General features: G+C 37.2%; 1 protein-coding gene across 4 annotated transcripts in view; it reads left to right on the top strand.

Annotated features, from left to right (window-relative positions):
- The window catches only part of LOC113038340 (cytoplasmic polyadenylation element-binding protein 4-like), a 28,344-nt gene extending 14,818 nt beyond the window's left edge, over positions 1-13,526 (top strand). The window contains exons 3-12 of one of the 4 annotated variants that reach the window (XM_026195661.1): positions 2,132-2,222; positions 4,771-4,821; positions 5,685-5,708; positions 7,196-7,366; positions 7,500-7,589; positions 8,273-8,391; positions 8,567-8,681; positions 8,913-9,094; positions 9,629-9,861; positions 11,181-13,526. In XM_026195661.1, coding sequence (XP_026051446.1) covers positions 2,132-2,222; positions 4,771-4,821; positions 5,685-5,708; positions 7,196-7,366; positions 7,500-7,589; positions 8,273-8,391; positions 8,567-8,681; positions 8,913-9,094; positions 9,629-9,856 — 1,071 coding nt within the window. In that variant the 3' untranslated portion in view covers positions 9,857-9,861; positions 11,181-13,526. Of the gene's footprint in view, positions 1-2,131; positions 2,223-4,770; positions 4,822-5,684; positions 5,709-7,195; positions 7,367-7,499; positions 7,590-8,272; positions 8,392-8,566; positions 8,682-8,912; positions 9,095-9,628 lie in introns of all 4 variants that reach the window. The other 3 variants (XM_026195662.1, XM_026195663.1, XM_026195664.1) reach the window with 3 other exon arrangements.
- The last annotated feature ends 406 nt before the right edge of the window (positions 13,527-13,932 follow it).

Raw genomic sequence — 13,932 nt, 5'->3', positions numbered from 1 at the left:
CCACTGACATTGATTGAGAGAACAAAATGTTCTTCAAGAAACATTTCCGAAAACGTTCTTCCAGATTCCTTTTAAATTTCACAGAAGAACACAAGTCACAGATTTAGAACTACACAAGGAAGAGGATCTTTTTAGTGAACTATCCTTGTATTGAGCAGACTTTTAAAGGTAACTCTATAGGCACAATATGTACGATTTCTGTGATATAATATCCAAAAACTACTTGCTCAATGTGATATATTTCATGCAGTTGTGTATTTGTTTTGCCAAAAAATTTATTCCAGAGAAATTCAGATTTTAAATAAGGACTCGTCCCTGGTCATTGTCACCTACAAATAATGTAATATCTGCATATTCTCAGTTTCCGCTTGTAGCCTGCAAACATTAGCCGAAAAAGCATAACGGCTAAAGCTAACTCTTTCAGTCTGGCAGTAGGTGGGAAAGGAGACCAGAGGCTGGTTTTTTTATTTTTATGGATGTCAATGGAGGAGAGGCTTCACTACGCTGAATAAAGACCTTTTTAGAGGAAACTGCTTCTCATTTAATGAATCAACAGCCTATCTGCTAATCTTAAACATGTTTTACACTAAACAATAAAAAGTTGTTTTATAAGGTCACTGACTTTTTCCGACAGGTGGGATTCAGCTTACGGCATTTTGCATTCATTCCTATGGTATCCGTAAACAACAATTGAGTGTCATACAACTCTGTCAGAAATTTATTGACGTCAAGGCTGTGATGTGATTGGTTATTAAGGGACATGTGATCCAAGTTAGATGTTACTCCAATTGTAAGTAATAGAGAATAGATTGTTGCGCATTATAACCAATCACACTCGAGTCTGCAGAGCTTATGAATGCAATGTCCAATCAGGCATTCAGATGAGTTTTTGTTCAGTGCACGCACACATGAACCGATTATAGTTCTCACGCAAATTCATCGTAAACAACAAAGTGCAGATGTATGAATGCTGTCGGAGATTAATTCATAAAACCATGTATAGACAGCTTTACTGATTATAAGGGGAGTATTTTGAGAGTGCTTAAACTCGCGCTAGAATTAAGTCAGTCATAATGTTGAATAATGAAAATGTTCCTTGCTTGCATTCTCTGTATAATTCATGGTTTGAATAACTGTGAAAGGTACAGGTAAAAATAATAATAATAATTACCTCATCTTTAAACATCCTCCTTAATAGCATCATCAAGCTTTGCCTTTGTAAAACGTACATATTGTGCCTTGAAGAGCTGATGTTTGTTACCGTCATGGTAATGCAAGACTGCGTATCAAGTATGCACAGTAGGATTGTACTCTTGTAATGTTTTGGCCAAACATTTACGTCTGTGTTGACGTACTTGCATAGCCTGTCTTACTGACCTTCAAAAAACAGGAAAACCTAGATTCTGTTATTGTTTGCTTTTGGTGGACAATAGAATGAAGAGTCTTGAGCCTGTTCAGACACTCGATTAAAGGGGAATAACCTACCTAATCCATTTAAAGTATTGGCCTTTCTTGTCCAACAGCTACTGTTTGCAGTCTTTAATACATTTTACTTTTTTTCCAAATAATCAAGTAGATTATCTGGTACAGCATGATGTTAGCATTGCCAAAACCATGAGTTTGTTTTCCAGGGATCACACACACACACACACACGCACACATTAGTCCCTTTGGCTAATGGCAAATGCATATATGCAAACATTGTTCTGAGTAACGACATCATTGATAAACGTGGTTTAAGTTCATTTTATTTCTTGGTCCTTGGGTTTGTATTTGTTGGGTTACGTCATTGTAAAGTTAAATCTGCAAGTGTAAGCCGTTGGGTTTTTCAACCTTTGTGTTTATAAATCATGTCAAACATTAGACTTGTAACATTAGACATTAGCCTCATGATCCAGAGGTCAATTCAGTAGCGTGCACCAAATTGGATTTATATTTTGGTCTAGAGCCTCTGTTGAGGCTTTCATTCGTGACTTCTTTTCAACAGGATATAGTTTTTGAGAGGAACAAAAGAACAACAGCTTGAACTCCGTTGTAGATGAAAGGGATACTCCTGCAGAGCTGAGGGATATGAGAAATGCCATCAAAGTTGTTTTTTCCTTATACCCATCCTCCTTTTCTCCCCTCGCAGGATCGTCCCCGTTCATTCGATGGCTTCAACATGCATTCTCTGGAGAACTCTTTGATTGACATCATGAGGGCTGAGCAAGACACTCTCAAAGGTAAGATAAAAGTCCACCAAAGGAGATTGTGTGTTAAAGTACCATACTGATGGCCAAAAACCTTTGTCCCGTCAGCCGTTAGTCTCATGCTGGCTCCCACGTTGCTCACTCTGTAATCAAATGAAAGCTGTAGCTGACTTGTACTCCAGTAAAGGGTCATTCACGCAGAACATGCTTTTTCGTACTACTGCACTGCTTTTCAGTTGGTGTTTTATGTAAACATGCTGAACAATCACCTTTGATCACTTCATTTGTGTCTGGTTTCACGTTTGTAGTGCTCAAGTTATAGTTAAATGAAAAAAAAAGAAGAAGTGAAGGCTAGAAACCCTTTTTTAATTCCACTGCCCTGCATTTCAAATTTTTGAATGCAGTAATATTTTCTGTGGAAATGGCTCCTAATAGTACCATCATGAGTTTGATAATTTGATACAGCTCTTATTCTGTGACCAGTGTCCCATTTTCTTGAAAGTTGGTTGGTTATTGCATCACTTTTATATTCCTCTTTTGAGGCAGCTGACAACTGATAGCAAGGCACGGTCCTGGAGGCCTGACCTTTGATAACAGTTGTAAATGCATACAAACGACAGTGAACCCATGACGTTATTCCAAGCGTTTATTAGAGCATGTTCTGGAGCAGACATTAGATTTAATCTTTTTTTTATGGTCACTGCTGCTGGCTATGGCTGCCCGTTATTTCCCAATTGAGCAGAGCAGAATTATATTGAAAGAAAAAAGAAAATAAAAGTAAACCGACATTAAAACATTTTCTTTTTTTCTTTGCAGTATTTTTACTTTGCACTCTCCAGTGGCATTTTACACCTTTCATTTTCTGGCATACTTTTGTAGATTTTTTTAACATCAGATGTGGTGTTACATTTTTGGTGTGAGAGTGAGCAGCTGTAAAAAGCTGCCTAATAGCGCTGAATCATTGCACACCCACATACACACACACACACACACAAACAGAGCAAGAAGAGAGATAAAGCTCTTTGTTGACCTACAAATAGCTGTGTCTGTGCAGCAGAGCTTAACCAGAGCTCCTTCCGCAGCTCTAGCTCTGAAACTACACCAGTCTTTACAAACACATCAGCCTGGTTTTGTGAGACTTGTGACTTTCTTTATGCGAGCGCTCATATTTGTGGCTCCAAATCAATATCTCTTCCATTTTGTTTCATTTATATATATATTTTTTTTGTCAAATGGTAATAAGAACACCTGCAATAAGGTGCAATCAAGCATGCAATCTTTTTTAATTAACATTCCTGGTCTTAGGGGCCGTTTACAAGACAATGTGTTCAGCCAAAATGGGAAGCCCTTTTATGCATTTTGTCTGTTTGTTAACACGACAACAGCGTTTTGGGGACTGAAAAAGCATATTTTTGAAAACATGCAAGTTTTTGAAAATGCCACCATTATCATTTCTGTGTAAACACTCAATACGGGAATCTTTGAAAAGGTGACGTCATGCGCGTGCGTAGTGTGTGTTAGGTGTGTAGACATGCGCATTACATGTCGATTTTAAAGACAAGCGCAAACAAACATACACAATAATGCTGGAGTACATGGTACTGTTGTTGCTGCTTAAGAGTTTGCTAATGCTTCTTTAGCAAAGTGTGGATTTACTACACCAATATTACAGTTAACAGCAGAGATACATCATATACAACATATAATCATCACTTTCCTACAGGCACGTGCTAACTACTGGCCTGGCGTATGTAATGCAGCCTATTGGCTGCTTTCGCGGATATGTGTAAATGCTAATTGTTTTGAAAATGTTGTCATGTATTTCTGAAACTTTTTAAAAATACAATGGAAAACTTTTCCATTTTTGATTACATCATTGTCATAATATAGTTTTCCACTCATTTGCACCGTGATTAATGCAACCCCAAAATGGTTGTATGGTTTCTTGCATCAAAGCTGCTCACCCCATATACGTAATAACCAAATTAGAATAATTTGACAAGGCTGACCCTGCAGACAGCACCCCAGTGTGGCAGAGATGACCAAACAAGAGACGGGGAAGAGAAGTAGTCCACTGTACAAGTTGCTTTGAATAGCTTCCAGCATTGTCCTTTGCCTGTAAAAGAACTCTCTGTTCTCGCTAAAGCAACAAAATGGTGTGCTGGCCCTGGCCACCAGACTGCTCTCAGAGTGAACCGTAGAAGGAGGGGGCTGCCAGAGCCATGTTAACACCACATAGAGAAACAATCCATACCAACCGTGCTGGTTGAACTTGATGTTTCCTCTCATTCTTCTACTACAAGCAGAATGAGTTGAGCAAGAGAATGAAAGTGATCTGCATCCAGGAGAGTATTGTGATTCTAACGTGTAGTGGGTGGTCATCCAAAAAATATGAGTGATGTAATTAATACTTTTTTGGCTTCTTAACAACCATTTTATTGAGTGATTCTGTAATTTGTCAACTGGAAAACTAAACCTTCGGTGTACATTCAAGTGGCTGCTTAATCTTGCCACGTGTGGATTCAGTTGTGCTGTATGTCATTCCAGCCTTCTAGCTGATTTATACCCTCCTCTCTCAAAGGTCGCCTCGGATTCACCCACACAGGAGGAGACAGCCCCTTGCCCATAAATGGTACGCATATGCATTTAATTGGTTTACTGTTCTGGTGGCTTGACAGGCCCAAGCTGTGTGTTGAAAATACTTTAGGCGGCGATTTGTCTCAATGGTTCCTTTTAGCTTCAATATTCTCTTTAAATGCATTTGAAACACGGGGTAATGCAAATGTTTATAAATGTATAAAAACAAGACAAATATAGGATGTAGTTAAATGTAGGTAATGTATAGCTAGATGTCATAATATAGGTGTGCATGATCTTGTACTGTTGGGCAAATGGAATAAAAATGGAGGATATATGTACAAATCCCACAGTCATATGGTGATTAAATTAAAACTGGCCCTGTTTTCATAGCTTGTTTCAAAACATTTTCCTTACTCGTATAGGGCTAGCTAGAAATATATCTTTAAATATTTTCTAAATGAGATGAAATTGTAGCTAGATAGCCACAAATTGTTTAATGCCCAAAGTAACGTACATAAAAAGTCAAAGCATATTTTCCATGCATTTTATCTAAATGCAATCTTAATGCAGTTGATAATTGGTTCAGAATTAAGACATGTTTGGACCGGTAGGTTGAATCTTGAGTGTCCTGAGATATACATTCTACCAATCTTCACTGAGCCAAGAACATCTAGTCCATTTATTTGCACAGTTTAGTATGAGTCTTGTAAACAGTGTTTAAGCAATTGGCCAACAAACCCAGGTAATTGATGTGCTAACTGTACTTTTCGCAAGATTTTGATTTATAATCATACAACTCTGAAATGGCATAACTTTTTAACACATTTATAAAGTGTAAAATTACTTTAGTCAGAGAATTCACATTTTCATTGGGGATGTGTTACTTTACTTGCTATCATCTTATTTTACATGCAGCAAGGAATTATGGGAGGCGACGAGGTAAAGACAACTTTTAACAAATCCAGATGAGAAAAATGAAAAAGACTTTCAAATAATTATGGGTGGAATAATCCAGCATCTGCATGACATGTTTTGGGGCATCGTTTGCATGTTCACGTGCAGCCTTCATTTCCATTTGTGTCGATTGTGCCTCTTTCCTTCTGTACTTCAGAGATTTAATTTTTTCTTTGGTGAAGAGTAAATTTGATTGGGGCTTTTCTGTGGTCAGGGCATCCGCACACACACACACACACACACACACACACACATCCAGGCCACAGTTGTGACTAACTCCCTTACATAAAGTCTTGTAAAGCAGCTCAGGCCTGTGTTCTGTCACGTCAGGAGGAAATTTGCTGGAGTGGCTTGAGCCAGAGGACTAATACTACATCCTCCAGTCCTCGCCCTATGTTATTACTGCAGCTTTAGTGCAGAGCTACATGATCATATGCTGGACGTTAACACTCACACTAGGAGATATTTTACAAAATATTCTCTTATATGACCTAATTGTACAAATTAGTTTTAAATGCACAATGCAAAGCAAAGGGCCTAAAGCCCCATAAAAATCAATAAAAATTCTTAATTATACATTTGACCAACAAACAACCCATTCTACATTCACAGACATTTTAAAGAATGTAAAATAGATTTTAGTTTAGCTAGATGTTCACAATTAACTAATATAAGATGTAAATTTAGCCTGAAATTTCTAATGTAGTTTTGTATATTTAACAACAAGGAGTTAAATATAAACTACTGATCAGAAGTTTGGGGTCGATACGATTCCTTAAGAAGTTAATACTTTTATTTAGCAAGGATGTGTTAAATTGAACAAAAGTGACAGTTAAGACATTCATAATGTTTCTGAATCAAACAAATGCTGTACATTTGATCATTCAATTCACAGAATCCTAAACAAAATCACATTCTTCACAAATACATTAAGTAGCATTGCATAGTAATTTTGAGCACAAAATCATCACATTAAAATGAGTTCTGAAAGATCATACGGCACTGTAGATTGGAGGTAGTTGTTGCAGAAATCTCAGCTTTGCCACAACAGAAATTACAGTAAATGTATATAAGAAGAGTTACCTTAAATTGTACTCATATTTTACATTATTTCTTTTTTACTGTATTTTTGATCAGATGCATGCATTTATTTTTTTAACCAACCTTAAACATTGGAAAAGTATAATAATTATCCATGCTTTAACAAAACTCTCTGTGCAGAGTATGAAAATAACTTGGGCCAAATCTTTGGGCTATAATTTGTTTGATTACAGGACCACAGTAGCCATAATTCAGAAATCCCTATGCTTTCGAAATTGCACAACCGAGATGATGCAATTGTCTGTCTTAGTATTTCTCGGGCTCAGAATAATCCATCAGTCTAATTCATTTTACTCTGTGGTGCAGGAAAATATAGTTTAAACACTGAGAAAGACACAGATAATAATTCCTGCCTTCTCCCATTTCCTCAGGACATTCATCCCTGTTCCCGATGGAAGATGGCTTCCCAGACGAGGAGAGAGGCGATCAGAGCCTGCCAGGCCTGGGTTCCCCCCACTGCTTCCCTCACCAGAACGGAGAGAGGGTGGAGCGCTATTCTCGCAAAGTCTTTGTGGGTGGCCTCCCCCCTGATATAGACGAAGGTATTGCACTCGTTAAGAATGACCTCTACGCTGCTGCTTATGAAAACAAAAGCAGGTTTTAAGGTTCATTCTTGGCTTTGGAACCGTGTCCACGATAGCCACTAGCTCATATCTGCAATATTATCTTTCCTAGATGAGATAACCGCTAGTTTTCGCCGTTTTGGGCACCTGTTTGTGGATTGGCCTCACAAAGCAGAGAGCAAGTCATACTTCCCCCCGAAAGGTGAGCTAAGAGGATTAGTTGACCATTTAAAGGGCATTTTTAAACCATAATTGTCATAATTTGCACATTCCAATATTATAGTTGTGGCTGGCTTGATCACCACGAGAGTGCTTGAGTACTGAATTAAAGAGATGGTTCATCCAAAAATGACAGTTCTATCATCATATACTCAATCGTTCCATACCCATCTTCAAAACTCAAGTGAAGGAGACCTGAGAGATTTTTCTCTCCACTGGAAGTCCGTTCTACTTTAAAAAGTAATCCATATGAATCGAGTGCTGAAGTCTTTTGAAGAGACTTCCTCACTTCATGTCTGTTATGCTCGACCAGTAAATCAATTATATATGTGCATAAAAGCCGAAATTTCATTTGTATGCCATATAAAACCATCTTTATCTCTTCACATGGATTGAACTGCTCATTTCATATGGATTACTTTTTGTGGTGTCTTTATGAACTTTTTGAAGCTTGAAATATTCGGTGGAATGGACTTTCAATAGGACAGAAATCTGAAGTTTCATGAAATATTTTTTTTGGGTGAACTATCCATTAAGGTTGGTGATGCTGATTATGTTTAAAGACAGGAGTTGTTTTGGTATTATGTCTATTAAAAAAAAAAATATATATATATATATATATACAATTTCTAATGCTTACTAACTCTGAAATTAATTTTTCCAAAGGATACGCTTTCCTCTTGTTTCAAGATGAGAGCTCTGTTCAAGCCCTTATCGATGCCTGCATCGAGGAGGATGGAAAACTCTACTTGTGCGTTTCCAGCCCCACCATTAAAGACAAACCTGTAAGGATGAATTACACTACTGCACTTCAAATATTACATTGTTTTTTTCTTGAACAGCTGCATTATTTGTCCTTACTTCTTCTGTGAAGACATGCTATTTTTTTATTTGTCAGCAGATTTGAACTGTCGTGGATTATTTCTTCATTTATTTTGTTGACGTGCGGTTTTATAACAGGTCCAGATTCGCCCGTGGAATCTTAATGATAGTGACTTTGTGATGGATGGATCACAGCCCCTGGACCCGAGGAAGACCATATTTGTGGGTGGGGTGCCACGTCCGCTTCGTGCAGGTATGGCGTTTCTTTTAGTGACTGGGTGAGATTTTAAAGTAGCCAGGGTTATTTTGTGCCAGAACAAGTCAGTCTAGCTGCAGACTATTTTAGTGCTTCCCCAACCCAATCTTCTTTGCTAGCAAAAAAAAAAAGCCATTTTATTAGATCATGAAACCGGTAGAAAGAATTCTGCAGTGTGGTGTGTGTGTTTCTAAACATTAAGCATTAAATATATTGTCTTTCTGACAGTGGAGCTGGCGATGATCATGGACAGGCTGTATGGAGGCGTGTGCTACGCAGGCATTGACACAGACCCAGAGCTGAAGTACCCCAAGGGAGCAGGGCGGGTCGCCTTCTCTAATCAGCAGAGCTACATTGCTGCTATCAGTGCTCGTTTTGTACAACTGCAGCATGGAGAAATCGATAAACGGGTCAGTGCTGACTTCCACAAAAAATACACATGCAATGAAATGGCATTGATCCAGCACAGTTTTGGACTATGCTCTAACCCTAGTTGTGACATTGCAACATGTTTTTGGCTGATCAACAAAAGCATGTTTTGCATAGTTTCAGTTACAATTTAAATGAGTTTCTTCAATGCAGGACTTGTTAAAAAATAAGAAAGATGGGGTTTGGAAGGTCAAAATGGTCAGGTTTTGGTTCTCAGTAGTAAAATCCCATGAAACCTGCCAAATACATGATGTAAAAAATAAACTATATTTAAAGTTTTGGTATGAATATTTTTTGGTATTAATATTTTTAATATATATATATTGATTGGACAATCAAATGAATAAAAGATTTAACCAAACAAAACAGAACAATTGATATATAATGTAAAAATATTCTGATATTTCCTTTTTTTTACTTTTTTTTCTGTCATGACAATTCATATTGTGAATAATAGGAATTACTGACAACTGTCCAAAAACACACGTGTAACAGTCTGCTCTTTCTGGGTCCAGGTGGAAGTGAAGCCATACGTCCTGGATGACCAGCTGTGCGATGAATGTCAGGGGACTCGCTGCGGAGGGAAGTTCGCTCCTTTCTTCTGCGCCAATGTGACCTGTCTCCAGTATTACTGTGAATACTGCTGGGCGGCCATCCACTCACGCGCCGGCCGGGAGTTCCACAAGCCTCTGGTCAAGGAAGGAGGCGACAGACCTCGCCACATCTCCTTCCGCTGGAACTAAAGCTGGTAGGCCAGGAGAAGAGCGAGAGAAAGAGAAGGCTAGGAGGAGTCGCAAAATCATCATCTAAATAAATGCACTTTTCTGTTGCTGGTTCCTTTTTAGTTTAATTTTAAAAAGACAGACAAAAAATATGATTTTAATTTGTCATTTAATATATTAAAAAAAAAATATGGATAAAAAAAAAAAAGATTCAGGAAGAAAAAGAAATTGTCTAATCCATCTCTCTATTTTTTTATAACTCCATTATATTTCATTTTCACGTGCACAGAGATGTGAATATATTGAGTATTAGTATAATTTGTCAGTAAGTATCTGCATGACTTTAGAATTGGCTTTTTGTTAACATTGCGATTGGAAGTATTATGTCCTATTTTAATTGAATTGGAAAGGCGAAGGAGCAAACATGAAAAGAAGAGGTGCGGGAAGAGTGCACTTATTTCTTTGCTACCCAGAGTGCAGATGTGTGGTCTAAGATCTCAGTTGTTAACCAAAGCTTGGTTAGTGAATTCTCTCGACGCTGTTTCTTTTTCTTTTTTCTTTTTTTTTTGTATACTTTGTAATTTAAGACCATGCTAATCTTTAATGTTTCTTGATGACAACAACTGATTCCACAACAGCTGTCTGGATTTGATCTCCATTGTGACATGCAAGAAAACTAATACCTCAAGCTTAGCTGCTAGTTTAAGTCGAATATATATATTTAAAAAAACAAAAACAAAACGAAAAAAAAATATCAAGCTGGTCTCACCCTTTCCCCCAGGACCACAGAAAAAGGAAATGACATCAGCAAAAGGCACATTGAGAAAATCTGCTCTGTCACTTCCTGATTTGAATTCTCGATTCAGCATCCTAGTGGGGAATGTACAGCATGTTGGTAAAGTTGCAGTAGTCTGCCTGCAAGCTGGTTCAAATGCAAGGAACTCGATTTTGTTTCTGGCCCAGCTTAGCAAGAAGCAGCCGTCGTTCTCTCAGGCTGTTAGCGGCAAGCCTTCGTTTTCATTTTTAACTCGCGAAATGTGTCTCCTAAGCCTTTCCCCAGCCCCCAGAAGCCTAAAACCCTGAAAAGAGGTGTACGTACAAGCAGAACAGCAGTCAAAGCTACTTAGAAGGGAGGACGAATGATCAAACAATGTACCTCCTGTCCTGCAGCAGCCTGAGTGTGAAGTATAACTGAAGGTAGTCCATGCATCTCTCCGCTCACTTGGCCCCTTTCCCCGACGCTCACCTGAAACATAAGAGGTTTTACTTTCAGACATTAGGGAACCAAAGATGGCTGTGTATTAGCTAGCGAATCCATGAACATTTCCTTTCTTTTGCCCTGCAGATTTCATTTTGGCTGATTATTTCTGCCCCCGACCCGACCCAGTCCCCATCCCGTTCAATATAAAGACCAGATGGGCTCCAGCAAACCAAAGATTGGCCTCGAATCGATCAGCATGCAGTTAAAGTCCTAGTAACACTAGTGAAAACCACTGAACCTTTTTCGCAAGTCTACACGCTTTCCAAAGGTCAACCGAACGTGTCGCACGGTCAGGAGTTTATGCCAGGCATCAGGATTTCCAATTCGGTAGATTTACGGCATTTAAATCGACTAGCGCAAAAACGTCAGGGAGTAAGTGATCAATTAAGACTTGATGCACTAGTGAGAAATTTATCCTCGTGTCGGCTTGGCGGCGTTCCCCGCCGTCACTTGAACTGGTGGTTGAACATTTTCGAAGTTAAACACTTTTTGAAGAATTTGCTGTTAAAGATGATTATTTTATACATGGCCTGCTGATTTTTGGTACAGTGTTTTCTAGCTAAATTATTTTGTCATGCACATATAAACATTTATTATGCACTACTTTTCTAAATCCTTTTTTTTTTTTTCAACAGTCATTTTAGGCACATTTTTCACAAAATGGAAAAAAAAAACCTCCTTTTTGCAATACCTCAATTTTTCACATTGTGAAAGGTAGCTTTTGTACTTTTGTTACTGAGAGATCTGCATATATGGAAATTTTCAGTTTAAGAGAAAAAAAGTTGAGTGAATTTAATATATATTATTTTCAATTATGCTTTTTATACATTTCAGTGCTGAGGAATCTTTACAACTAAGCACGCACTTGTGTTGACGCGACAAATCTGCAGAGGAGAGATCAGAGTGTATATCTCTTAAGTTCTTGGCTCTTGTACACTAGATTTTAATGGCAACCCTAGATTCGGAAATGATCTGACAGCAGCATGGTAAGAACAAGTTGTCGTTCATGTTAATATTACGCAAAATGGCTAAAAGAGAACCTCTCCATAGCTGGAATATAAACTTATAATATAAGGAGAATGCTAAATCTGGTTCATGTTTAGGCTGATCCTCGTATCACAAGAATGGATGTTTGATGTTTAGATATTTTAACATTTGAAAATATATATTCTTGAACTGCCAACTAGTTCCTATTGTAATCCTTAGCATGCATGATGAGAGAAAAAAAAAAAGACGTACATGAATTAGCTATTGAAATTAATTGTTGTGGTTGTGCACCAGATGTTTCTAAACCTTTCGTTTAAGGCCACCCCACACCCATGTTATTCTCTATGCCTTCCCCATAATCCAGTATCGATAGGATGCGCGCACACACTTACACATACACACACACACACACACACACACGTGAAAAGAGTACTCTAAATGTCATTGGATGAATTTGCAGTGCAGGACGAAAGCATCTTCTTTAGTACGCTGTTGAAAAGACTTGAGAACTTCATCCCCACTGTCTGTTTGAAGTAAATCAAAACCCGTTTGGAGGAAGGGGAACTTAAGACTTGAATGTGGTAAATGTTGCAAGTTAACTCGGAGTTGTTATGTGCAATACTTTTTTTGAACTTTTTCCAGATAAAGACTCTTTGCAATGTAATTCTTTAATGCCATTTTTAATTGCCGACATTTAAAGAAGATGTTAATATGTTTTTCACAGTCATTTTCTACTGTTATTGTAATCCTTTTCATGCTGGTGTTTGTAAAAAAGAAAAGAAATCAAACTATTTGTACTAATATAAATAATTGAAGTTATTTTTAAAACATTAAAGGTTTTGTGCTCATTTGCTTATTTTGTTAATTTCAAGCTACTGTGATTGATTGCATTGTAATTATTAGGTCAACAATGTATTTAGCTGTTTATTGGTATATTTTTAATTGGAATGTATAATTAATTTTTATAATTTTGATCAGATTTTTGTTATATTTTTGAGGTGAAGCTTTTAATATGTTAAAGTGTCTAGTTTTTACTAATTGCTATATTGTGCTCCACAAAATATGGTTCACATTTTCTGAAGGAAAATAAATATTTAAATATCTGTCTGTTAACGATGTTACTTAATGGCAAAATTTCAATAGTTTTTAACTGTGTATGGGAAGGTTGTTGTATTTATTAATAGCATTTTTTTACTTAAGATATCACCTTAATTTTTATTGTCATTTCACTTTATAAGTTCCTATTTTTGTATTTTTCTTTCTAATTAAGTTATGTTATACGAAATGTCCATATTCTAGGAGTTGGTCTGTAAGTGCTAGTGAAACAAAAGAAAAATCTAATGTTATTTAATTGTTTGCAGCCAACTATTTATAACAATATGCATAATTTTTAAATATTTGTAATGTGAAATGTTGAATGAATAAAACTTAACTGTGACAAGATGTTGACTCTCCTGTATTTCTTGCATTATGTTTTAGAAATGTGTTTTTGATGCCTGAAATAGTCTCGGTCTCTAGATATTCTCTGTATGCATCTAACTTGTAGATTCTGGCAGATGCTACTCTGAATTCGTTTGATTTTCTTTTTGCTGTCGCTCACAGCTCAAATGAATCATAATGACTAGTAGGAATTCTGCCGTGGAATCCAACCTCTGGATTTTCTGCCAGTTTTACACTGAATTTATGTGATAACCACGTTGCAGGGAAAAAAAAAACTTAACATTTTCATCCATTTGCATTGCTTTAGAAAGCTGGGTGTATTTCTTTTGTTTTAATATCTGGAGGTTTTATGTTCCAAGTTATTGTGTTCTCAGTGGCACCATCTGCTGTCTCTGAATGGTTCTATTAG

The sequence above is a fragment of the Carassius auratus genome, chromosome 21 (genome assembly GCF_003368295.1).
Source record: "Carassius auratus strain Wakin chromosome 21, ASM336829v1, whole genome shotgun sequence".
NCBI classification, from domain to species: domain Eukaryota; kingdom Metazoa; phylum Chordata; class Actinopteri; order Cypriniformes; family Cyprinidae; genus Carassius; species Carassius auratus.
Note: the sequence above shows the minus strand (reverse complement) of the source record. Positions and strands in the feature narration are given on the sequence as shown.